The 27,736-nt window shown below is 37.0% G+C and overlaps 1 protein-coding gene across 3 annotated transcripts; it reads left to right on the top strand.

The window, feature by feature from the left end:
* On the top strand, positions 1-27,625 carry LOC131928308 (costars family protein ABRACL). Of its 3 annotated transcripts, XM_059284293.1 has the most exons (4): positions 6,129-6,232; positions 7,144-7,245; positions 22,519-22,586; positions 27,310-27,625. In XM_059284293.1, exons 2-4 carry the CDS (start codon positions 7,223-7,225, stop codon positions 27,486-27,488), a joined length of 270 nt encoding a protein of 89 aa, XP_059140276.1. In that variant the 5' UTR covers positions 6,129-6,232; positions 7,144-7,222; the 3' UTR covers positions 27,489-27,625. The 3 variants fall into 3 exon arrangements, with proteins under 3 accessions (XP_059140278.1, XP_059140279.1, XP_059140276.1); XM_059284295.1 differs by lacking the exons at positions 6,129-6,232; positions 7,144-7,245 and adding an exon at positions 1-184; XM_059284296.1 differs by lacking the exon at positions 7,144-7,245 and having other exon boundaries at positions 6,128-6,232.
* The last annotated feature ends 111 nt before the right edge of the window (positions 27,626-27,736 follow it).

Below are 27,736 nucleotides of genomic sequence, written 5' to 3' on the forward strand. Positions count from 1 at the left end.
TGGGCAGTTTCCTGCCAGCTTTTACCTGGCAACTAGTCTAGATCTAGTTAGTTAGATCTAGCGATAGGCCCTAGCTCTATAGACTATTAGATCTAGTATTTATTTAGATCTAATCTAGTACTAAAGTAACTATACTCTAAACCAAGTTTTAGATCTAGATAGTTAGTAGATCTAGATCTAGTAGGTAGGTATCCCTTTACTTAGTACTTCTTAGTACTTTTAGTACTTAACCGGTAAAACCTTAGCGTCGTAAATCCAACGAAGCTAGATCTAGATTCTAAATCTAGAATCTAGATCTAGATCTAGTGTTCTAGTAAAACTAAATAATGTGCGAATCTATCGTTTTAGTTTTAGGACGTAAAATCGGCCGAGGCTAGATTCTAGATCTAGTAAATAGTAATGTGCGAGAAAGGTGGCTCATTAATATGGCTTTAATACAAGTAGGCCTATATTAAAATAAATATTATTATATTTTTGTGTCAAATATAATACATAATAATTAATAATAAACCAAAAGCAATGTCTGGTAATCTATCGTTTTAGGTAGGCTACGTATTCGTAAAATCGCCCGCAACTAGTCTAGTAATGTGAGAAACAGGTGACTCCTTAAATTTTAATAATTATTTCACATTTTGAGGAGGATTTGTGTTTTGAAAAATACAAAAATGTTTCCTTGTTTCATTTAATATTTATGTACCTGTTTTCAAACAATTGAATTAAAACTTTTCAATAATAAATGAAGACTAGCGATGTTTCCAACAGATGCAACCATGCTCTTTTACTATAGCAGCCATCTTGTTTAAGTTCTTTCTTTGTTAACTTATAGCGCGAGATTCAGGGGAAGGCAACTCTATTTTACAAATGGCTGCTGTTTATATAGGAAATCCTGCTCTCAAACACTGCTGTTAAAAGTTAATTTCTTGCCTATATTGATATATTTAGCTATTGATTTAGGTTTATTATTCATTTATCTATAATATGTGACACAAATATATCAAAATATACTTCTATTAAAGCCTTGACAATGAGGTAACTTTTTCGTACATTACTAGCCGCGGGCGATTTTACGTACCCTAAACAATAGATTACCGAATGTCTAAATATATATCTATCTATATCAAAGGCCAGAAATTAACTTTAAACAGCCTTGTCCTTGTTTTCGAGTAAATTAAAGTAGTTTCCCCTGAATCTCTAACTAAAATGTTACCAAAAAAAAAAAAGATGACTTCTAAAGTAAATGAGCTTAGATGCATCTGATGAAAACATAGCTAAAATCTTTATTGGTAAAACCTTAGTTTAGGGTCGTAAATTCGGCCAAAACTAGTAATGTGGGGGAGAGTGAATTAATGAATATGTCTTTAAACTTAAATATGAGTATATTTTCGTATAGGCCTATTTTTAAAAAAATATTATAAATAATTGAATAAGGCCTAATAGATCACCTTTTGTGGTTAAATCAATTTAAATCTCCTGCGATTAATTTTTATCAACCCTGTTCGAGATAGTAAATTTGCGATTAAAAACAGCAGAAGAAACTATTATGGCCAAGGCTATTCCCAGCCATTTGGGAATAGCCGTATTGGGGCTATTCCCAGCCGACTGAGAATAGCCCCAATACAGCTATTCACAGTCGGCTGTCATTTCATGCTAAATACGACTGAATAATATCTTAAAATAATAAAATCATTTATTGTGACTGGGGAGTGAGGTATAGTTTTTTATATATTTTTATTTTGTTATATTTTTATTAAAAAAGTTATTACGGTTTAGTTTAGCTTTTAGGCTCATATCAGACATATCTGCTACAGGCTACGTCTACGTAGGTCAAAATAGATGATCAATTATGCACTCTAAATACATACACTAGAATAATAGATCTAGTAATTTTTAAATAAATAATACTAATTAAGCATTAGTTTACTATTTAGTTGGTTGTTCACATTGCTATTCAACTATCAATTACCATTAAAAATTCACATTATCACATAGAATAAACATCAGGTGAAATAGGATGTCCTTTTTCATCAGCTACAATTCAGTTTCCATCACAATTTTGTGTTTTTTCTCGTAGCAAAAATCTACGGGACAGGTTTTTTTTTCTATTTTGCTGATATGTCAACAATTACGTCACAAAAGAAGAAAAAAATTAACAACAATAACCCATCCATGAGTAACTCAAGTAACTGTGAAAAAATATGTTGATAATAAGATTAAAAGGCATACATTAAGAGTCATAGCTATATGTCATCTGATGGATTTGAACACGCACCTTCTGGCACGCTGGCCACTGCCCATGACCGCTCGACTACACATCTTCATGCCCAGTTGGGTATTTTTATCATTAAATCTATCAAAAACGGTCACGACTGTGAATTGATACTTTGAAATATTATTTAGAGTAGCTTCCCTTTCATTTCTATTCGTTTGAAAATGTATTTGAATATGATTGTCTTGTTGGGTTCCCAGAAAGAACCGCAACGGAAAAAAGCGCAAACGGAAAAAAAGAGCAAAAAGAAAAAAGCGCACACAGAAAAAAGCGCAAACTGAAAAAAAGCGCAAATGGAAAAAAGTGCAAACAGAAAAAAGCGCTAATAGAAAAAAGAGCACACAGAAAAAAGCGCAAACGGGAAAAAAGTGCAAACAGAAAAATGCGCAACCAGAAAAACACAACAAAAAATGTGCAAAAGAGAAATTTAGCACAAAGACCACATGGACTAGATGACACATTTATACATGACTGTTAGGACTGCTGTGAAAGTGTCGTGTTTGATCACGTGATCTACTACCATTTAAAGCGTACCACTACCATGTGCATTCCCATCACCAGTATACAGGCGATAATCGCTTTACACAATGCCTATTATTTTCTTGGTCAATAATTATTCAACTACTATTCTCGTATAAATAAACATAAAACTATCCTTGATATCGACATTACACGAAGTATCTCTCACATTCTCCCTAGTCCGAACTAACTAGCTTGCATACCATAACAACCCGTTCCTATGGCAAAACTTCACTCTCTTTCATCCGCGTCATCAAACATGCATTCGTCATATTTCTCGCAACAACATTCATTCCTCTATCTTCTATCAAATTTTGAGTAATTTCCGTTGACCGGAAGTAGTAATTTACGCTATTTCCGATTTCTAAAAAAAAAATGCTTGTAAATTTATAAAGTACTAATAATATTGCGCACTATTATGCATATTTTGTTGTTTTGGCGTTCGCTTGGTGCGCAATTCTTTTTTCTATGAGATTCTATTCTATTTTAAAAAGTTTAAGTATTTAAAATGGATTAAAAATCATAACTATATCCCGAGTTCCCATCCCCTGTTGTTTTATATAAGAATATTCGAGAAAGTTTAGGGGAGATCACTCCCAGTTTATTTTGTACTAATGATTATTTGATCATTACTATTACTATACTGTTTGAGTTTTTTCTTATTGTTTGAATGTTCGCTATTTTCATTTCAGGGTTGTCTTTTCTTTAAATAGTGATTCTATCGTCAATTATGAGAGGGTTTTTTTTTACGTCTCTTTACCTTAATTAAACCCCAACCTCCATCATATTTTCGTGGTCAATGTCACAAAAAGTCACAATGTCAAAAATTACGTTTGGCTCTGCCTTATCTAAGATCTCTAGCCATAATTTTGACAACAATAAATGTTTTTCATCATTTACATATACAAAGAGACCAAAAAATTATCCACCAGCTTCCCACGTAAAACATCATCTAAAAATATCAGCCACCCCACCACTCAAGTACGTGTTGTCATTATGGTCGATCCCAAGTCTCCACCTGTCAGACATATTTTGGTTATCCTTTCTTGTCAAAATGTCAATATTAAATGCCCAAAATGAGTGAAATGGGGTTGTCCATAAATGATGTCACATATGATTTGCTACGGGAGTCAGTGAAGATTTGTGACGTCAACCCAGGCGGCTCAGCAATTTATGCCGTGTAGGTCTAGTGAAAGGGGAAAAATACCTAGGTCATTGATGGAGAACCTCTATAATGCTATGTTCAATCAAAATAACGATAAATAATCATTAGTATACGTATACCTTGCTCAAAACGAAAGATCATAAATGTTGCAAGCCTGCTAGTTTGAGACGTTTGGCAAAACGGCCTCAACACATCCCCGTCGAAAAGACTTGCCAATAAATGCCTGCCGACAAATATGCCCCGTCTAATGCGGGGCGTTAGTAATACGGCCATTAGCATGGGGCCAGGGTCCGACGAACCAAACGGGGACGCGTTAGTAGAGCACCACATAGTTTCTTCCAGGCATCTCTTCGGGGGGGGGGGGGGGGTGCGGAGTCGTCCTCCCCCCTTAAAGAATGTCTACCCCCACCCCGAGTGAAATGGAATTGATATAGAAAACATATACTTTTACCAGTGTCCGACCCCCGGAAAATGTTGACCGCCATCTCCCCCCCCCCTCCCCAAAAATATCAAGTGCACCCCCGGATAAAAAAAAGTCTGGAAAAAACTCAGGAGCACCAGTAGGCTATCGCGCTTTGTAAGATGACGCATATAGCTTACTTAATTTCAATTTCGCGACAGGTCTGCCCTACGGCCAAGCCATTTGCCTATAAGCATGCCAAAAAATTAGACAGGTGTAAAGAGGGTAAGTGCCCTAAAATCCGTATACAAAGATTATAAAGGGAATAAAACTAGTCAGTTTTGACCTCTTTACGAAGTTTTCCCAGATATGCCGAGTTTTTTGTGACACCCTATGGCGTTCTCCTACCACCTCACAAAATATCAAGATGGGTCGTCGTCGGAATTTTTTTTTCGTAATAGAGCTCATATAAAGAGAATTTCACTCGCGGTCACTTTTTAGCCCTCGTCGAGGGCTTTTAGTGACATCGACAGGTTAGCCCTACGGCCAAGCCATTTACCTATAAGCATGCCAAAAATTAGCCAGATGTAAAGAGGGTAAGTGCCCTAAAATCCGTTTTGAAATTACCCTCTGTTTTTCCCATAAAATACAAAGATTATATAGGGAAATACAACTGGTCAGTTTTGATCCCTTTACTAAGTTTTCCCAGATATGCCGAGTTTTTTGTAACACCCCAAGGCGTTCTCCTACCACCCCACAAAATATCAAGGGGGAGGGTCGTCGTCGGAATATTTTTTTCGTAATATAGCCCATATAAGGCGGCGGTCAGTCGGATCAGTTTTGACCCCCTCTCCGTAGACTTTTCGGCAAACCGTCACCGGCCCTCGTGTTCTATCGCCCCAAGGCACCATCGTGCCAAATTTGACGCGCCTGCGGCGCCGGGAAATGCCCTAGCGGGCACCTGACCACTTTGCTTTATATATATAGACTAGGCATGCTGCCCAGCTTCGCTTAGGCTTTCGAAAACATTGAGAATTTGAATGCTTAATTAATTCGCCCGAGGGTCGGTCTACGAGCTCAGGAGTTATGAAGAGGTTCCTACGTGGACATTTTTTTTTTCGATTTATACCTCAGTCGAGGTCAGTTTTGACTCCCTCATCGTAGACTTTTCGGCCAACCGGCCCCCGTGTTCTGTCGCCCCAAGGCAAGATCCTGCTAAATTTGAAGCGCCTGCGGCGCCGGGAAGTGCCCTATCGGGCACCCGACAACTTTGCTTTATATATTATAGAGATTAGCAAATTGCATAGATAAACAAAGATTTCAATAAAGTAATTAAGGCCTGAAATACTTTAGTATAGAAATGTATTATTTGAATAGATTCTAGATCTAGGTAAGGTCTACATCTGTGTAAGTCTAGTTTTTCCGTAGATCTAGAATATCTAGATCTAGATTCATCTAGATCTAGAATCATAATAGAATTTATTTTTTAAGTTTAGCCCGAGCAAAATTATATTGTATAAATTTCATAGCGTACGTAGATCTAAATCAAATTTGAATGAAATAGTTCATTTCTTTTTATTCTAAGCACGGAAGATGACGTCATTAGTTAATGTATAAACATTAGTGACGTCACAGTTTTATGCGTCCTTTTTCACATCTATAAATGCTTTTCCTGTTGCATCATTAAAATTGTTTTTCTACATTCGAATACGCCTTTTTTTTTTTATTTTTCTTCTGCCTAGAGGTGGGATTTCCTAAGCCGCGGGCGAATACTCACAGACAGGAGGTTGTACACGACTCTGTCGCATTTGGGTGCCGTGAGGAAGGGGTCGTGCAGGACTTAACAAAGAACGACACACAGGCTGCTGGCCGCTACTACTTGGTTACATAATTATACATATATATACATACATATATATATCTTATATATATATATATATATATATATATATATATATATATATATATATATATATATATATATATATATATATATATATATATATAAAGCAATGTCTGTGTGTCTTTTATGCATTACCACACCTCTTATCACATTGCCGTGAAACTTTGGGAAGTTGTTGAGAATATTCCTGGGCAGGTTTCTGCGGAAAAAAATTCAAAGTCGCAGGGGTGGCGCCCCGACAGGGCGCGATTTGTTTTTCTCCATATACGATAAAAAAAATCAAAGTCGATTTTGGTTTGACACCATTCATCCGATCGCCATCAAACTTTGGTGAGTTCATTAGAACACTTTGGGGAAGGGTTCTGTGTAAAAAAAATCATTTTTAATTTCGCAAGGGCGGCGCCACGGGAGGGTGCGATTTTTCTCTATATACGTGTAACCATCAGTCAGTGGGGATGCTTTTACCCACTGAGGTGTTGTGGTTAAGACGGGCTGACCCTGAGATTAAGTAGACACCGACAGTTGTTGTCCAGTACTCGCTTTATTTACAGCATCGAGCCATGACGGCGATGCAACACAGTAGTACAAAACGAACTAGCCAAGAAGAAAGAATCCAAAAGTCCAAAAAAAAACAACAAAAGACTGTAGCCCTAAAACAAATGTAAATAAAAAAAGTTACATTCCTGACAACACCATGTGTAGGCTACAATATACACGGGTAACAATAAAATATGTTTTGGCCAGTACACAGTACTGCCAACAAGTACCAATACGCAGTACTTCAACTAAATACTTATATTAATACTCACCCTAACTAGTGTGCACATGCAACACTAGCAGGAATACATAAGTATTTTAACAAACATAATTTATATAACTACCTTCATTAGGTCTACATTTGGTCACCGTGTTCACAGACAGCAGGCTTGCGTGTGCGACACGACTAGGCATGAAACTACCCACAATCCCATGTCACATGACATGGAACACAGGTAATTTCGCTCACAAAAGCATAAAAAAAACGTCAACAGTTCAGTTGCGGTCCCACAGGGGCCGCAACCCAATGAATAAAAACTTCATATTTTTATCCCCCTTTGGCTGGTAACCATATGTGTTACATACGGTATATAAAAATAAAAGTCGATTTTGGTTTGACACCGTTCATCCGATAGCCATGAGACTTTGGGGGAGTTGATTAGTACACTGGGAAAGGGTTCTGTAAAAAAATATTTAATTTCGCAAGGGCGGTGCCACGGGAGGGTGCGATTTTTCTCTATATATGGTATATAAAAATAATAAAAGTGAATTGCGGTGACACCGTTCACACAATCGCTATGAAACTTTGGGAAGATGTTGAGAATATTCCTGGGGATGTTTCTGCGCTAAAAACATTTTCAAATTTGCAGGGTTATCGCCCCGGCACGACGCGATTTGTTTTCTATATATATATGGTATATAGGGGGGATTTAATTTTGCATGCCCCCCACCGGCAGGATGCGATTTGGCGCCCTGGTCTTTCCCGTGAGCGCTATGGTGACTGCGTTCGGTCTAAAACAGTGTGATAGACAATGGATAGGATGGGGCGTTGCAAACGCTTACTAAATTGAATCAGGCGTGTCCTCTGGCGCCCTGGTAGGGTGCGATTGGGCGGCAAATAAAAATTTCTGTTTCGGCCCCCAAAGGCTCACATGGGCCGCTGAGGGCCATGTAATACGTTTTATTTTATAAATCAGAAAAATTAACCAATGTTAGATTATTAACTGGGATTTTTCTTTTTGTTCGTAAAAAAAATCCAGTTTCGTCACTTTGCGAATGATGCAATTAGCATTTATTTTTAGATAATCCAATCAGAAATTGAGATCGAGCATCTAAGTATTCTAAGATTAGACCATTAGTAACGCTAACATATTGCATCAGCCACACTGATGTTTAAAACACGTCAAATAACTTTTTTACTTGTTAAATAACAAATCCTGTTCATTTGTGGCACTTTAGCGAATGACGCAATCTGCATCATTGTTAACAGGATGCTATTTGGCACGAGGGCGCCTGTTAGTTTTAAGGAGCCATGGGTGGTACGCCTATTCAAATAGGCCTAATAAAGATTATATAGGCTTACTAGATATGTAATCTCCCAGTTTTCTGAAATTAGGTACGGCTGCCGCTATTGGGACCCGAGTCCTTATAGCCTCGGCTACTATTCGGACTAGCCAATAAAATTATTAAGATTTAGTTTAACAATTATTTTAAGATGTAGAAAGTAGAGTATATCTTTTCTGTTATTATGATTTTTTTCTTGTAATTCTAAATGATATCTTGAGATCTTGCTTTAAATTTAAATACCCAATATCATTCCTGACAAATGTTACGGCAAGAAGGAGTTGTTAGGTCTATAATATTTGGCCTATGGTATGAATGTCTATGACAGAACGAATGTTGAGAGCGCATGTAAAAATGGGCTTTATTTTTACAAGCTTTTATTTAACTCACTTCCTCGTCAGTCTGTCGTCAGTCGTCAGTCTAGACGGAAACGCAGGAGTGAAAATTCGGACAGTTCTACTTGACCGATACGATTCACATTTGGCACGTGGGTCAAGACATGAAGACAATGCAATCTGAAACTAAATTTGACTTAATTGGATGCCTAATTGATTTTTTATGAATTAATTAAAATTTGGACCGAATTGGTAGGCATGTCTAGCCAACCACACCACACGCGTCATCAATAGCTGCGCCATCACGACCACGTAATGGCTGCGTTCAAAAACCATTGCGCGCCTACTGAACGTGATATTCAGTAGGCGCGCAATGGTTTTTAGTCATGTAACTCTATTGTAGATAAAACATGTAAAGTACTGAAAAAAAAATTCATAAAAAACGTTTTAATAACAAGCTTTTATGTAATGATGCACTAAAAAGTAGAAAATAAATTATTGACTACTATTTAAATAACTATAAAGAAAAGCGTGGGTGTCTTCCTTAACATTATTACAAGCTTTTATTTAACTCACTTCCTCTGTCTGTCGACAGTCTGTCGTCAGTCTAGATAGAAACGTAGGAGTGAAAATTCGGACAGTTCTACTTGACCGATACGATTCACAGATGGCACGTGGGTCAAGACATGAAGACAATGCAATATGAAACTAAATTTGACTTAATCGGATGCCTAATTAATTTTTAATAAATTAATTAAAATTTGGACCGAATTAGTAGGCATGTCTAGCCAACCACACCACACGCGTCATCACCTTCAATAGCTGCGCCATCACGTAATGGCTGCGTTCAAAAACCATTGCGCGCCTACTGAACGTGATGTTCAGTAGGCGCGCAATGGTTTTTAGTCATGTAACTCTATTGTAAATAAAACATGTAAAGTACTGAAAAAAAATTCATAAAAAACGTTTTAATAACAAGCTTTTATGTAATGATGCACTAAAAAGTAGAAAATAAATTATAGACTACTATTTAAATAACTATAAAGAAAAGCGTGGGTGTCTTCCTTAACATTAGTAAAGGTATCCAATAGATACTAAAGTGACCCACGCTTTTCTTTATAGTTATTTAAATAGTAGTCTATAATTTATTTTCTACTTTTTAGTGCATCATTACATAAAAGCTTGTTATTAAAACGTTTTTTATGAATTTTTTTTTTACAAGCTTTTATTTAACTCACTTCCTCGTCAGTCTGTCGTCAGTCTAGACGGAAACGCAGGAGTGAAAATTCGGACAGTTCTACTTGACCGATACGATTCACGGTTGGCACGTGGGTCAAGACATGAAGACAATGCAATCTGAAACTAAATTTGACTTAATTGTATGCCTAATTAATTTTTTATGAATTAATTAAAATTTGGACCGAATTAGTAGGCATGTCTAGCCAACCACACCACACGCGTCATCACCTTCAATAGCTGCGCCATCACGTAATGGCTGCGTTCAAAAACCATTGCGCGCCTACTGAACGTGATGTTCAGTAGGCGCGCAATGTTTTTTAGTCATGTAACTCTATTGTAAATAAAATATGTAAAGTACTGAAAAAAAAATTCATAAAAAACGTTTTAATAACAAGCTTTTATGTAACAATGCACTAAAAAGTAGAAAATAAATTATAGACTACTATTTAAATAACTATAAAGAAAAGCGTGGGTGTCTTCCTTAACATTAGTAAAGGTATCCAATAGATACTAAAGTGACCCACGCTTTTCTTTATAGTTATTTAAATAGTAGTCTATAATTTATTTTCTACTTTTTAGTGCATTGTTACATAAAAGCTTGTTATTAAAACGTTTTTTATGAATTTTTTCCCTGTCAAACCTAATTTGATTTTATAGGACTACTAGGCATACTGCCTAGCTTAACTTAGGTTATCAAAAACATTTGAGAATTTGAATGCTTAATTAATTAGTGATTGGCTGAAACTTGGAGTGCTTACGTTTAAACAGTAATGCTAATTTTAGAGAAGTTGTTGTTTGTTGTTATAGTCCGTTTTCAGAGAAATTGTGATGGGATGTTCGCAATTTATGACTCAAAGGTATTTAGAACTACAGAGGTTCCCTGAACAGTATAACCCACAATTTAAATTACATTGACTTTTACAATTAATTTTTACAATTTTATTAGGATAGGCCTACATACTTTAATTAACAATTTAATTTTTTTTACTGAAACGAATGCTATACTTCGTCATTTTCTGTTTTTGTTAAAAATAGTATACAATTGTTTGAAAAATAATTACTTTAAAAAAGTTACCTCCTTTCAAAATTGAACAATGACGTAGTCTTTGTTTACTTTATTTAAACAGTTGCAATGCTTATATAAGAAAATACGACTTCTGGACAAATCTAACGACCATAATTGTTTTTTCCTATGGGAATAACTTTTTTTTTAGTTACCCTCCAGGGTCGGTCTACGACCTCACAATTTATCAGAGGGGATCGTAAGGCATTTTAAAAATATAAAGCTCATATAAGGAGAATTTCACTCGTGGTCACTTTTTTGCCCTCGCCGCGCGAGCAGAGGCTGGCCGATAGTTTATCCATACGGCAGATTCATTTACCCAGGTTTATCGAATAAAAAATGAGCCAGATCTAGAGAGCCAAAGTTCCAAAACACTGTTTTGAAAATAATCATCTATTTTCACCAAATTAATACTAATAGTTTCACTGTCTGTGTATCTATCTATCTATGTATCTGACAAGATAGAGAAAACACAAGCAAATTAAAAACATGCATAGTAAAACGGAAGCGAAATATGACGTCACATTTAACATATAGTAGAAAATAGTATCAAGCCCGAGAGTGCACACAGTAATATGACGTCATTGATTCTCGAGTAAACATTGAATTAAAAAGCCAATTTTGTCTAATCTTTAAAGTGGTTTGCGTGAAGAGTTTCTTTCATACAATTCGTGAGAGCGTCTAAGCCGACCAAACCCCCCCCCCCCCTCCAACTCAAAAGAAATGTCGTCATCGATACTCTATAATAAAATTACAGCCTAATTCATGTGTCTAATCTAAAAAGTGGTTTGCGTGCAGAGTTTCTTTCATGAAATTCTTCGGGTAGTGGCTAAGCGCGACACCAGTGTTTCTTTCAGACTTTTTCCTCCCCGGAGGGAGGAACTTTTTCTAATCTAAAAAAAGTGTTTAGCGTGCAGTTTTTTTCATGCATCTCTTCCTTTAGTTTGTATGATCTACAAATGCGACCAGTGTTTTTTTCCTCCCCGGGAGTGGTGGGGGTACTTGAATTTTTTGGGGGCGGGGGTAGAATTTTCTGGGAGGGGGCGGACACTGGAAAAAGTATATAATTATATTTCGTTGAATGGGGCTGTAGACATGTTTTGGGGTGTGTGTGTGGGGGGGGGGGTTGGTTTTAGTTTAGAGAAAATAGACAGCACTATCAACCTAGCGCCCGTTGTATCCTTCCTCGACGGGCCATTTTTCTCGTTAATACTAATAGTTTCGCTGTCTGTGTATCTATCTGACAAGAACGCTATAGAGAAAACACAAGCAAATTAAAAACATATATAGTTAAACGAAAACGAAATATGACGTCACATTTAGCATATAGTAGAAAATAGTATCAAGTCGGAGAGTGCACACAGTAATATGACGTCATTGATTTTCGAGTAAAAATTGAATAAAAAAAATTCATAAAAAACGTTTTAATAACAAGCTTTTATGTACTAATGCACTAAAAAGTAGAAAATAAATTATAGACTACTATTTAAATAACTATAAAGAAAAGCGTGGGTCTCTTCCTAAACATTATTAAAGGTATCCAATAGTGACCCACGCTTTTCTTTATAGTTATTTAAATAGTAGTCTATAATTTATTTTCTACTTTTTAGTGCATCCTAATATATAATGGCCCACGTGCGCACTTCTCTCTCTCTCTGTCTGTTTGTCCGCAAAAAATTTTCGCCGGACATCACATCAGAATCTGCAGCGACATATCAAGAACTTTATACGGACTTTTGTTGAAAATAATATGTTAGATGTTTTAAATGTATAATCACAATTTTATTTAAAGAAGAAAAATAAAAAATAAAGGCGTATTCGAGAAACAGTATTAATTCTGCAACCGGAAAAGAGCTTATATCTGGGACAAGAACGCATTTAACAATGACGTCGCTTATTGTTTACTTTAAAAGAGCACGAAACTGGTGACGTCATCTTCCGAGTTTAGAATAAAAAGAAATGAACTATTTCATTCAAATATGATATAGAGCTATGTACGCTATGAAATGTAAACAATACGATTTTCTCAGCCTAAACTTAAAAAAAAAATATTTTATCTATTTTGATTCTAGATCTAGAGATTCTAGATCTAGACTAGATCTAGATCTAAATCTAAATCTTCACAAAAACTAGACGTAGACTCTACGTCGCTAAGATCTATTCTAGATCTAGATTTAGACTCCTATCTACTGTAGAATCTATTCCAAAAATAAATTTCTATAATAAACTTTTTCAGGACTTCAATATTTTATAGAAATCTTTGTTGTTTAGCAATGAAACTGGCTAATTTTGGGTAAAAAAAATTAATTAGAAAAAAAAATAGGCATTTTCGCGTAATTTTTTTTTTAAACACTTCTTTTATTCTCCAATCTTTATAAGGTACCTAATTAGCTGAGATGATAGTGTACTTGATACCAGACAGGTGGTACTGGATCGAGACACACCAAGTCAAACCTTTTTTTTTTCTTTTTATATGTGAATCTTCCTATTTTAGACTATAAAGAAAGGAACTACTTTGGAAATCTTTGTTTATCTATGCAATTTGCTACTTCTATAATATATGAAGCAAAGTTGTCGGGTGCCCGACATCGGGCACTTCCCGGCGCCGCAGGCGCTTCACATTTGGCAGGATCTTGCCTTGGGGCGACAAAACACGGGGGCCGGTTGGCGGAAGAGTCTACGATGAGGGGGTCAAAACTGACCTCGACTGACCGGCGCCTTATATGAGCTAAAAATCGAAAAAAAAAGTCCAGGTAGGAACTTCTTTATAACTCCTGAGGTCGTAGACCGACCCTCGGGCGAATTAATTAAGCTTTCAAATTCTCAATGTTTTCGAAAGCCTAAGCGAAGCTGGGCAGCATGCCTAGTTAGTACATAAAAGCTTGTTATTAAAACGTTTTTTATATACCGCATATAGAAAAAAATCGGACTCTCCCGTGGCGCCGCCCTTGCGAAATAAAAAAATATTTTTTTACAGAACCCTTCTTCGGCAATATTGTTCTAAATTATGGCAGGAATCGATTGGTACATGTTTCAAGTCGCTAAGTGGTCTGGTTGCCGAGATATGGGCAAAAAAAAATTTCGAGGTTTTTTGGCTTTTCCGGGAAATACATGAAAGAAACCCGGAATTTTTATGGCCTATGCTCATTCTCGTAACTTGCTTAACATAATTGCTTTTGGAACTAGTCATCGATATTGCTTCGTTGAGGAGGAGATACGACTTAAAGCCCGGACACACATTCATCCATACATTCATTCATTCATTCATCCATCCATTCCCAGAAATGACGAGTTAATAAACGCAATTCTCCAGAATGGAAATTGCGCTAAAAAGGTGTTTAGCGTGCACAGTTTTTTTCACGCATCTCTTCCGGTAGGGGCGAAGCCTCGCCCAGGTTCTTCCTTTAGTTTGTATGATCTACAAATGCGACCAGTGTTTCTTTCAGACTTTTTCCTCCCCGGCGAGGGGTGGGGGTACTTGAATTTTTTGGGGGGCGGGGGTAGAATTTTCTGAGACGGGGCAGACACTGGAGAAAGTATATAATTATATTTCGTTGAATGGGACGGTAGACATGTTTTGGGCTGTGTTGGGGGGGGGGGGGGGGCTCCGCGCCCCCTCCTCTAAAGTAGAGTTGCCTGAAAGAAACTCTTAATGCGACTTTTGTCATGAATGAGAGTAGTTGCATGGTTTAGGGATATGCCTATGACTATATCTATCTATCTATCTAACTATCTATCTATCTATATATTTATATATATATATATATAAAGCAATGTATGTCTGTGTGTGTGTGTCTGTCTGTATGTCTTTTATGCATTACCACACCTCTTATCACATCGCCGTGAAACTTTGGGAAGTTGTTGAGAATATTCCTGGGCAGGTTTCTGCGAAAAAAAATTTTTCAAATTCGCAGGGGTGGCGCCCCGGCAGGGCGCGATTTGTTTTTCTCTATTTACGGTATATAAAAATAATAGTCTATTTTGATTTCACACGGTTCATCCGATAGCCATGAGACTTTGGGGAGTTCATTATTAAACTCTAGGGAAGGGTTCTGTAAAAAAATAATTTTTTATTTCGCAAGGGCAGCGCCACGGGAGAGTCCGATTTTTCTCTAAATATGGTATATGAAAATAATAAAAGTGAATTGCAGTGACACCGTTCATCCGATAGCCATGAAACTTTGGGGAGTTCATTATAAAACTCTAGGGAAGGGTTCTGTAAAAAATCATTTTTAATTTCGCAATGGCGGCGCCACGGGAGGCTGCAATTTTTTTCTATATACGGTTTATAAAAATAAAAGTCTATTTCGGTTTCACATCGTTCATCCGTGTACCATGAAACTTTGGGGAGAAGGTTAGATCATTCAATGGTAGGGTTCTGTAAAAAAATATTGTTTAATATTGCAAGGGCGGCGCCCCCAGGGGGGGGGCGATTTTTTTTCTCTATACACGGTATATAAAAAATAAAACTCTGATGCTGTTCATCCGAGTGCCATGAAACTTTAGGAAGTAGATGAGAATACTCCCGAGAATATTTCTGCGAAAAAGAAGACTAAAGTTTCTTATGGGCGGCGCCATATAGGGTACAACTTTCGTCAATTCACGGTTTGGCGCCCAGAGTTTTAGAGCGACTATGTAGGCACTTGGCATCCGTTAATCGAGCGTCCTGCATAGCGATTAAGGGGTACTACTATATTCAGCGGTAAAACTACAACAGTCTTCTAAAAATAACTTTGTAACGCGAGGAAATCCTTCTGTACAGTTTCGTCACCTTGCCAAAGATGAAAAAATAACTTTTTGAATTTGAGGAGCCTACTGTAGAGTTTCGTCACTTTGCGAATGATGCAATAAGCATCTACTATTAGACAATCCAGTTAGAAATTGAGATCGAGCATCTAATAAAAGACCATTAGTAACACTAGCATATCGCATCAGTCACACTGATGTTTAAAACATGTCAAATTCTTTTTTACGTGTTAAAGAAAAAAATCCTGTTCGTTTGTGTCACTTTAGCGAATGACGAAATCTGCATCATTATTAACAGGATGCTATTTGGCCGATGGCGCCTGTTAGTTTTAAGGAGCCAGGGTTCGTACGACGTGCCTATGGGTGGTCACCGAAGTGTGTTCTACCTGATTATTTCGGTGAGTTATTAATGTACACATAAGGTTTTCACGCGGTAGTTTAGGTAAACCCGTGTCTCAGTATTTATGATCCACGCGCATTCATTGTTTACATTTAAATAACTCACTTTTAGAAAACAAGGTCACGCGTCTAAGAATATAGGATTGGTAACGTATGGATGAAACCCTTCTTCTATTCCCGCGGCAACGCGCGGGGACGGGTACGCTAGTTTTGTATAAATTAAAGTACCAATTCTGGATAAAAATCCGTTTTCAATGTAATTTTTTGTTTCCGGTTAAATTGAATTAAGATGGCGATTTTGGTTTTAGTTTAGAGAAAATAGACAGCACTATCAACCTAGCGCCCGTTGTATCCTTCCTCGACGGGCCATTTTTCTTTTTAATACTAATAGTTTCGCTGTCTGTCTATGTATCTATCTGTCTATCTATGTATCTATCTGACAAGAACGCTATAGAGAAAACACAAGCAAAATAAAAACCTTCTCAGTAAAACAGAAACGAAACATGACGTCACATTGGAGCATATAGTAGAAATTAGTTCCGAAGAGCCTGGTACGTCGGACTCCCAAGTCCCCTACATAATAGCGTGGGGGAGGAGAGGTGCAAGACTGCTGAGAACAAAGAAGGGTTTGCTCTCGACCCTAACCAGATATCTTGACTTTAAGCTGCGGCCTTCACGTGGCTTCGGAAGAGTGCCACTAGTCGGACCAAGCTCATGACCCCCCTAATGGGTGCGGAATGGCTAGTGGTAGCCAACAGCTGCTAGAGTTTTTTTGATCTGGCCGAGTAGAACGGCTGTATGCGCTAGGTTCAAAGAATGGCCGAACGCCCCCCCCCCCCCCACGATGAAGCTGGGTACCAGGCGGTAGGACGACGTCCCGCGTCTGGTGGGTGGGGAAGGAAAGCCCGGTGAGAGCCGACGGAAGTAGCGACCGATGTGTGGGAAACTCTTGTGGTCGGAGTTTGCTACACTGAGGCCTGCCGGTTTCCGTATAGGGAAGGAAGTAGAAATTAGTCTACAGCCGGAGAGTGCACACAGTAATATGACCTCATTGATTCTCGAATAAACATTGAATTAAAAAGCCAAGTTTGTCTAATCTTAAAAGTGGTTTGCGTGAAGAGTTTCTTTCATACAATTCTTCGGGTAGGGGCCAAGCCCATCCCCCGCGTAAGAACGTCTAAGCCGCTAAACTCAAAAGAAATGTCGTGCAATTCTTCGGGTAGTGGCTAAGCGCGACACCAGTGTTTCTTTCAGACTTTTTCCTCCCCGGAGGGAGGAACTTTTTCTAATCTAAAGAAAGTGTTTAGCGTGCACAGTTTTTTTCACGCATCTCTTCCGGTAGGGGCGAAGCCCCGCCCAGGTTCTTCCTTTAGTTTGTATGATCTACAAATGCGACCAGTGTTTCTTTCAGACTTTTTCCTCCCCGGAGAGGGGTGGGGGTACTTGAAATTTTCGGGCGCGGGGGTAGAATTTTCGGGGAGGTGGCGGACCCTGGAAAAAGTATATAATTATATTTCATTGAATTGGACGGTAGACATGTTTTGGGGTGTGTGTGTGGGGGTGGTGGTTTTAGTTTAGAGAAAATAGACAGCACTACCAACCTAGCGCCCGTTGTATCCTTTCTCAACGGGCCATTGTTCTCGTTAACAATGTTTATATAGGGAATTCGGACGAGTCAGTTCTAAAGCCCTTCCGAAGTTTTCCCGAAGATAACGCCTAGTTTATAGTGATCCCGCGGGTATTTCTACGACCTCAGGAGTTATGAATGGGTTTGTACGTCCAGATATTTGTATTTTTTTTTTTACTAAAACGTTACTATGTTTATATAAGGAAATATGGTCCCTGGTCTGTTAAAACATTGTTCCGGGGGTAGCACCATTTTTTTTCCTGAACCCCTGGGGCCGATGTACATCTAGAGTTTTTAAAGGGTTCCTACATGGGAAATGCTTTTCAATATACAGCTCATATCAGGAGAATTTCACTCGTGGTCAGTCACTTTTTGGCCATTGCCGTGCGAGCAGAGGCTGACCGATAGTTTATCCATAAGGCCGATTCATTTACCCGTGTTTATGGAAAAAATGAGCCAGATGTACAGAGCCAAAGTTCCAAAACATTGTTTTGAAAAACAAAGTCGTCGTTTTCACCAAATTAACAATGTTAATTCGGACCGGTCACTTCTAAAGGCCTACCGGAATTTTCCCGAATATATCAGTTTTTTTTGCCACCCCCGAAGGTCGGTCTACTACCTCAGGAGTTATGAAGAGGTTCCTACGTGGGAATTTTTTTTCGACACATGATTGTTACGCTTTTTTTTTTTTTTTTTTTTTTTTTTTTTTTTTTTTTTTTGTTTTTACAAAAAAATCGTTTCTTGTTCCGCCATCCCGTTTTTGTCAAAGTTTGTCGTCGTCGTTGTCGTGTCCCCCCCCCCTCCCACCCCTTAAAAAAATTAAATAAAAGTAATAAATCGAATTGAAAAAATATCAGGAAAAGCGATTGTCTCCCTTTGGCACTCATTTCAGTTTCCTAGTTAACTTACAATATTTACAATTATACTTAATCTACTATACTAACAGATAATGTGGACAGTCTAGCTTCTGAACGGTTTTTAATATTTGCAATTGAATTGTAGATTTAAATTATGCCTTAAATAATATGTAGGGAGAAAAATACAATAAAATCAAGACTAACACGCTAATTTCTAGATCTATATAGTAGATTCTATATATTACAATTACTGCTCAGTCTTGTTTTAAGTTGTAACTAGATCGAGATATAGTAGATACTATTATGAAGAACTTACTATTATGAAGTAACTAGGACTTTTACTAGGTGGATCTAGGTCTTAGATCTTGATTTATATTTTATACTAGACGGCCAGGCCCTGCACTGGTCTATGTGAAAAACCTATCTGTAAAGAACCATGACATGTGTGTCATGGGCATTGCCCACCCTAACTACAACCAACCAAAACCAAAACAAAACAAAAAACCCACAAACGAAAACACAAACCCAACACGCAAACAAAAAAGCAAACGAAAACAAACTAAATCCAAGAGCAAACACAAACCTAACCGCAAACCCAACCCAAACACAAAGAAAACGCAAACATAAACATAAACGCAAAGTGCTCACATTCTAGCCCGGGGCGCTAAATCGCACCATGATTTTTTAAAAAATTAGTAAACAGTACGTTCAGTGTATAAAATAAATAAAAGGCAGTATTTTAAATACCTACTACATTGCACTTGATCAATGCGTGCTAATTATGTATATACATTCCCCCCCCCCCCCCCCGATGTAATGTTTTTTATAAAGGAAAGTAATTTTGTTTTCCTAATTTATCAACGGACGTAGTGAGTGCTAAATGACTAAATTTAAATAATTTTCAAACAAAATTAGAATTTTTGTGAAAGGTGATACATTTTAAAAAAATTTGTTTGATAGACATGCTGACAATTATTGCTTTAAGTTTGAAAAAATGAAAATTGTTTTACAACACTTCAGTATTAATTTTTTAATCATTAATTTAGACGATAAGCACGTTAGACGAATTACACGATGATGACGATAATAATAGATCAATTTCTTATATATCTTTGGAAGCCGCGGTTTGCTGACAGACTTGAACTTTATATATGGAGGGGGGGGGGGATTGAAAGCTCGTGCCAGTATAGTTGTGGAAATTATCCGGTAGTGTTTTTTTTAGTTAAGTAAACAGTTACTGTAAACCATTTAATTTTTGGTGCGCGGACCTTTGACCACAGGTGCTTTGACCATAGGGGGTTTGACCATAGGTGGTTTTACCACAGCGGGGCTTTGACCGTAGGGGCTTTGACCATCACGGAGCTTTGACCATAGAGGGTTTGGCCACAGGTGTTTTCTCAGCAGAGGGTATTTGATCACAGGTGGTTTGTCCAATGAGGGCGTTTGATAACAAGCGCTTTGTCCATGTATGGTGCGATTAATTTAAAATAATAATCATTTAAAAAGTTAAAAAAAACCCACGTTTTCTGATTGAACTAAAAAGTAGAAAATAAATGCTATACATCACAATAATGCAAGCGATCACTCTACTATAAGCGATGAAAAACGTGGGGCGCCGAAGTAAAAGTTATATTACTATTGATTAGATAATACTATTGACTTTTATTAGGGAGCTTGTAGAGAGTCAACAGTATTAGAAACTGTAAGAAAATCACGGCGCCCCACGTTTTTGATCGCTTATAGTAGAGTGATCGCTTGCATTATTGTGATGTATAGCATTTATTTTCTACTTTTTAGTTCAATCAGAAAACGTGGGTTTTTTAAAACTTTTTTAATGATTATTATTTTCTACTTTTTAGTCTTTGTCTGTTTGATTGCATTAAAATCTTGCTATCGATTTTATCTTTTCACTTTTTTTGGGTAAACGAAGACAACTCGTAAAAAGACAACTCGTAAAAAGACAACTCGTAAAAACACGTTGTGTGAATACGTTACTGACTAGAACACATAGATTTGAACCCGTGTCGAGTGGGATAGCAATCGTGTGCCCAACCACTCGACCATATCGTCTCCCCCATACTGGCCACCAGTTGTTATGGTTGTTTGTACACAAATTACAGTTACTGGGTTATGTCCCTTTTTCCCCACGTTTTTACTACAACGAGCCGACCCGCGGCGTATCATACGCCGCTATTTAGTTGATTTATTTTCTACTTTTCAGTAATTCATAATTTGTGAATTCGACAGTACCAATGCTGCCACTGAAAATATTTGCTTTAAAACACTAACCCCCCTCCTTTCCCCTAACCCCGACCCTACACCCCCCCCCCCTCGTGAAAGCAGCCTCCTCTTAGTTACCTCCTGTAAGTTTAAAGTCGGTTCAAACTAAATTATCTGCCCCTAATAGCCGTCACTAAACCTGGCTGTACGGTTTGTAAACAATAACGTGACCACAGCTCAGCAGACCATGTGGGGGTGGGGTAGGGTGGTAGTGATAGTGATAGAGAGAAAGAGAGGGGACTGTAAGGAGGCGCTTGCAGCTTGTTTTCTAATGGCTCGCAGAGGAGAATTATATATATATAGATTATATAGCGGTCTAAAATGCTCAATAAAATGTTTCCATGGATCAATTTAGTAATAATAACAATTGAATATTCTAATGTCATCCAAAACAAAGCTTCCCTGAAAATTTCAGCGCGCTAGCTAACTGGGAAGTGCCAGAAATTTCGATCGCAAGATTTGATTGGAAAGACAAACAAACAGAGACGAAAGCAAGTTAAAGAAAACGTGGGAAAATTGGAATCAATTACACACGATTGCCGATGGTGTAGCACGAACAAATAACATTTGTGAAGAATGGCATTAGTCTTCAGTCTCTCCTCCAATCTAGTCGCCCAGCAATGTGACGTTTCCTTGAAGGTCTACATATGGACTGCACACGTCAAAAAAACAACTTTCTTGCAAGGTGTTGCAGGAGCAAGCTACCCAGCTGAGAAGCTATACAGAATGCTGCACGAAAAATTACAGTGTGCTGTTCAGACATACGGTCAAATAGATGTACTGACATATGGTCAGATGTACTCACATGTGGTCAAACAGATGTACTGACATATTTGCGTGCTAAAGCACATCTGTCATTTAGTTAACCATACAAGTATCACTTCTTTGACAATAGTGTTGGCATGCTTTTTATCGTTAATCTATGCTATGTATTTTCCGGTACATCTACATTATTTATTTTTTAAACTTCTTATGTCTCATTATTTTTGTTTCATTTATATTTAAAATAAATCTATGAGGCCTAGCACCAGCCTTTATGTGGAGACTAAAATATCGTTATTGACTTTTTTTAAATACATCTTAATTTCAATTAAGTGACTCTCGGGAAACATGTATTATATCGTATGATTTGTATCATAAATTTAAATCAAATAACAGTTTCTAATTTATATTTTTAAATCTATAAATTATGGTTAACCCCCCTCTGTGGTCAAAGCCCCGCTGTGGTCAAAGCCCGTCTGTGGTCAAACCTCAGCTGTGGTCAAACCCCCTATGGTCAAAGCACATGTGGTCAAAGCACCTAAGACCCTGTTAGGCATGTTTCTTTACCGCCTTTTCTTATTCCCTTGCATCTTACCGCCTGGTTTGGACGTGAGGGGCAGTTTGTAGGGGATACATTCTTTAGCCAGGGTTCAGAACCCATTTGGGTTATTCTCCTTTTTTTAAAAATATTTAAGCTATTACTGCAGTTGTACGGGTGTGTGGTTTAAAATTTTATTTTACAGTGAGTAGTCTTACATTCTGTGCACAGAGTTCTGCTTTGTACTATAATAGTGATAAAGCCCCTTGTGACTTGAGAATAACAATATATTTTGTTGACTTTTTTTTTCTTTCCTCAGAGTTAAAATGAATGTGGAACATGAAATTCAGCTTCTTGTTGGTGAAATAAATCGCTTAGGAACCGAGGGTAATATTTAACTATTCTAGATTAAATCTATATTTATATATAAATACTTGAATTTGAATATATGACGTTGACCAGGGTATATCTACCATATAATCATTTCATCTAAGTGTCTGTGAATATAGATGCATCAAAAATACATGTTGCTTCCGGGTTTACTGTACCATACTATGCGTATCGCTATCATTATCCTTATTTTGATCATCCTTATTGATGATCCCCTGATTTATCCATTATTTATCCTTTCCCTATCTGTATCTATTTCTCTATATGAGAGAAGGGATAATAAACATGTTGGATCATGTCTACTGCTGTTTTATGGGCAGGGAAATGTACATGGTGTAATTGAGATGATCCATATGTTTCTTATACCATCTTCACGCTATCATAAATCGATATTGACCACCACCCCTTTCAGGGGTGATATCGTTTTTTAAATAACTAATTAGAAATGTCACAGGGCCATTATAATTGAGCAAAAATCAAGTAATTATTAAAAAGTAGTTATTCTGTTTTTGTGTCAATGTTGTATGTAGATGTGGGAACATGAAATTATCTCGGTAAATAACCCCCTCTCCAACAACCGAAATTCCGTTTCACACTATGAATACTGCCCACCTTAATTTAATACACCCCTACCAAAACACTGGAGAAGGACATTACCTTCTCTTTCCTCCCCCACCTCCACCCATCTGCAGTCGATTTCAAATTGACCCTATTCCTTACATTAAAAGTTTTAATGATAAAGTTAGGGTTAGCTTTAGTGCATAAACACAAACTTACACGCAAACACACGCAATCGCAAGCGTAATCGCAAACAATAATGCAAACAATAATGTATAAAGCAAACATAATCATTAAAGGAAACATTAAGGATCTGCTGTTAAACTGGGGATCCGGACAAAAGGCCGACAAGTTTTATAAAACAACAAACTTCAATTATAGACATTTTTAATTTTTATTGAAAACCAGTTACAGAATGATAAAGGTATATTATACAACATGTAGGCGTACTTGTATTTTGTTTTTTTTTAACAAAAAAAAATAATAACTTACAAATTTTGGCACACTTGTATCACAGTCACAACAGAATTAATGAATCCAACGAATATAGTATACACTTTTTTTTCACACAATTCGCAATGGACGAAACAAAAATATAATTCAAAGTTTGTAGGTATTTAACATGGAGTAGTCCAGTCAAAGCACGTGAAACTTCTACTTCATTCGGTGTCTGATTTCTTTACGAAATATGGTGGTACACTCCTCTGTACACTCCCGTCAACTCCAGTGTCTCTTTCTTCCAGACTTTTTCCTCCAGGGGGAAGGGGGCGTACGCTGTTAAAAGTATATATTTTCTATATAAATTCCATTTCGTTCGGGGGTATTGACCGCATTTCGCAATATTTAGGTGTTGATCCTTTGTGTTTAAGACACTCCCGTAATCTTCAGTCGCTTGGACCCGATTTTTCACCTTATAATGATATCAACTAGCATCGCCTCTTCTCTTGAACGTTTAGCCTTATTTTGATGGTCGTCAAGATAGGAGCTATGCAGTAACACATATTTTGCGATATTAGTATTTTTATGCTTGTCGGCCTTATGGTTTGTGAGCCTTATGGTCTGTCGGCCTTTTGGCTGTCTGCCTTATGGCTTTCGGCCTTATGTCATGTCGGCCTTTTGGCTGTCTGCCTTATGTCCTGTCGGCCTTTTGTCTTGTCGGTCTTTTGGATGTCGGCCTTTCGTCCTACACTCGCTAAACTTTTATTGGTTTCTTAAATATTTATTAAAATGTTTTTAAAACAAGCTTTTATGTAATAATGCTCTAAAAACTAGAATGTAAATTATTTTCTTTAAATATATAGATCAAGAGAGAGAGAGAGAGAGAGAGAGAGAGCCCGCGGAGATCTTTTTGTTCATGGAAAAAAATGTTTGTTAAAAGTGGCTGAGGAACTTTGCCCAAAAAATTCAAAACAATTTGAAAATGTAGCTTTGGGTGCAAATACCATTGCCCTCCATGTTGCAGAAATAGATGAAAACATTGTGACTCAAATAGTGAAAAGTTTCGAAATTTTTCAATTGCAATGGATGAGTCGCTGGATGGCTGTTCCATGTTTTTGGAACAAGTACAGGGCAACAGCTTGACGCACTTTCAGCATTGCAAGGCCTTCATGGCTGAAGCAAGAGCTTAGTTCCCCACGTCATTTGCATGCGAGATCATCAAAGACCTCCAGTGGCAGTTTCAGAAGAAAAATCACAAGACTTGTTTACAGTTCTCGCCGTTTTACTTCTCAGTACTTCATCATATACGGAGTATGGGGGACTTATTTTAATCAGGCTAAAGTAATAAATGCAGATCTATCAAAATTTCGGCGTTCTATGCGTAATCGAGTCGAAACAAAATGGGCTTTGCAATTCTGTCCGTATGTCTGTGTGTGTATGTATGTCTGTGAACACGATTACTTGAGTACCGTTACAGCTAGGTTGATGAAATTTCATATACGAGCTGACCCGCGACGTAGCATACGCCGCTATCTAGTTGTTTTATTTTCTGCTTATCAACAATTCATAATTTGTGAATTCGACACTCCCCCCCCCCCCGTCTCCACCACTCCCCTACCTCCACCCCCCACCCCGCCCCGCGAAAGCAGTCGTTTACAGACGACAGTGAAAATATCAAGCAGAACTTATTATCTCCTCTTAGTTTAAAATCGTTTTAAAACTAAATTATCTGCCCCTAATAGTTGTCACTTATTCGAACCGGCCCTACTATTGTAAACATTCGGGGTGAACCATAGCTGACCTGACAGGTGGGGATGAGGGTGGTGGCTAAGCTGCTTGGTGTCTCGTATGGTCCCCATGAAGAGAATTATATATATAGATAAGTATTATTTCAAATTTGTAGTTCTGTATCAACTTTTCAGGGATTTCCGGTAATCGGAAGTGGAACTTATTCTACTTTCAATTTTTCAAAAGCCTATAACTTGAGTACTTTTTCAGATAAATAAATAAAATTTCACGTGTAAGTAAAAGATCTAATTCTCTGTCTTCTTTCACATTTTGAGTAATTTCCGTTGAACGGAAGTAGTAATGTACGCTATTCCCGGTTCCTTAAAAAACTAATATGAATTTATAAAGTACTAATAATATTCCGCACTATTTTACAGATACTGTTCGCCGCTCACTTAGTGCGCAATTCTTTTTTCTACTAGATTCTATTCAATTTTTAAAACTTTAAAGTAATTAAAAATGGATTAAAAATCATCTCTATATCCCGAGTTGCCATCCCCCGTAGTGTTATATCAGAATAAGTATCATACGCCGCTATTTATTTTCTACTTTTCAGTACTTCCACCCCCCCCCCCCCACCAGAATCGGGGTGGGGGTGGTGGTGGTGGTAGCTTTACGCCTATAGAGCGGGGGAGTAGCGGTGTGCGTTTGGTGAACGGAAAAAAACACAGGAAAAAAAAAACACAGACAAAAGTCACAGTTTTTGCTAGGAAAAAAGTTACAGAAAAAAAGTCACAATGGAAAAATTTTATCGGAAAAAAAGTCACAGAAATAAAGTCACAGAAAAAAGTCACAAAAATATTTTCAGATATATTTTGATTTATTTGTTTAAAATTAATTTTTGTTTGTATGTTTATTGTTGTGGGTTGTATTTTTATAGCATATATTATTTATAGAGTTAAAAGCATTATGGTTTATAACAATTTTAAGTAAAAATACTCTAACTCTAAGATAATTTACACAACAATCTCAACTTTTGCTACGTATTTAGTTAAATACGCGGTTGAAAAGCTAATTATAGAAAAAAATTAGGCACATCATTGTGTTTTGCATTTGTTTTGCCGTAGGCTATTCTCTGGTCGCCCCTCCTCAGTCGGCCTTGTCCGAACATATTGTGTGTTGTTGGCGTTTGGTGTCAATGACCGCCTTTGAACTTTGTCGGCTTTCTGTTTTGATCCTATGCTTTGTTATGTAATGAGCGTGATAAATGTGGAAAGTAAAGGTGGTTGAACTAATCATAACTATTGTTGCGATGAGTTGAGGGCAGCAAGTCAGATGAACTTGGAACATTCTAATAAACGCTATTAATTTTATGTTTAACATAATTACAATCTACATACTTCATACTAAATATATTTAGCTGAATTATAAAAAAATTACCATGCGAATACAACCTACACACATTACATTTAATTAATCCTAAGTTAATATGCACGTTCTGAATATATAATTCATAAAAGTATTAACAAAATCCATGCAAATATATATTTGTGACTTTTTTCCTGTGACTTTTTTTCCTACAATCGTGCGTTTGCGTGGTGGTGTCTCGCATGGTTCCCATGAAGAGATTCATATATATAGATTCTAGAAAGTTTAGGGGAAGATCACTTCCGGTATATTGATTTTATTTAAAACGAGAGGCCATTTTCAATGCAATTTATTTAATAAATTTTTTACTTTTGATATTTGAAAAAAAATCGATTTGTTCTCTGTGTGTTTGTGTTGAATTCAACAGATTGATTTTATTTCATATACTTTTACCGATATAGATCTAACTCCTCAAACATGGAACGTTTTTTACAACTTGAGATAAATGAACTAATTTAATATCCAATATCTTAGAATCTTGAGTTCTTAACACAGTAAATTGCTGTGGGACAGTTTTATAAACAATTTGACATACCAAATAGAATCCTTCTTTGTTTTTCCTATCAAGGTGCCGATGGTAAAGTTCAAGTTACCTTTGGAACCCTTTTTAATGACGAAAAATGTGCAAATATTTTTGAAGCTCTTGTTGGGACATTGCGAGCGGCTAAAAGAAAAAAGATTATCAGTTATGAAGGTGAACTTCTATTGCAAGGTGTTCATGACAAAGTTGTTATTTCTATACTTTAAGTTTTAAACAGTATTGTAATTGTTTATGAAGCATTAATGGTTCGTTCTTGACGAACTTTAAATTTACACTATATTTATTTTGTAAATTTACTTTTTTTTAATTAAAAAAAATAATAAATATTTTCGACTTAAATCTTTGTCCTGTTTTATGTTGTTTTTTTTATTTATTTAATTTTACTTTTCATATTGTCATTGTAAAATATGTTTAGTACTATGTGTTACTTTATTTCAATGTGAAATTCTGATGC

The sequence above is a fragment of the Physella acuta genome, unplaced genomic scaffold (assembly GCF_028476545.2).
Source record: "Physella acuta isolate Inbredline_101_S28 unplaced genomic scaffold, ASM2847654v3 ptg001481l, whole genome shotgun sequence".
In the NCBI taxonomy this organism is placed as follows: Eukaryota; Metazoa; Mollusca; class Gastropoda; family Physidae; genus Physella; species Physella acuta.

Bases quoted from the DNA above. Each gene is read 5' to 3' on its own strand.
- LOC131928308 (XM_059284293.1), top strand. From the start codon at position 7,223: ATGTCACATGACATGGAACACAG. The intron at 7,246-22,518 runs GTAATTTCGCTC...TTCTTTCCTCAG, and splicing joins TCACATGACATGGAACACAG to AGTTAAAATGAATGTGGAAC. The intron at 22,587-27,309 runs GTAATATTTAAC...TTTCCTATCAAG, and splicing joins AAATCGCTTAGGAACCGAGG to GTGCCGATGGTAAAGTTCAA.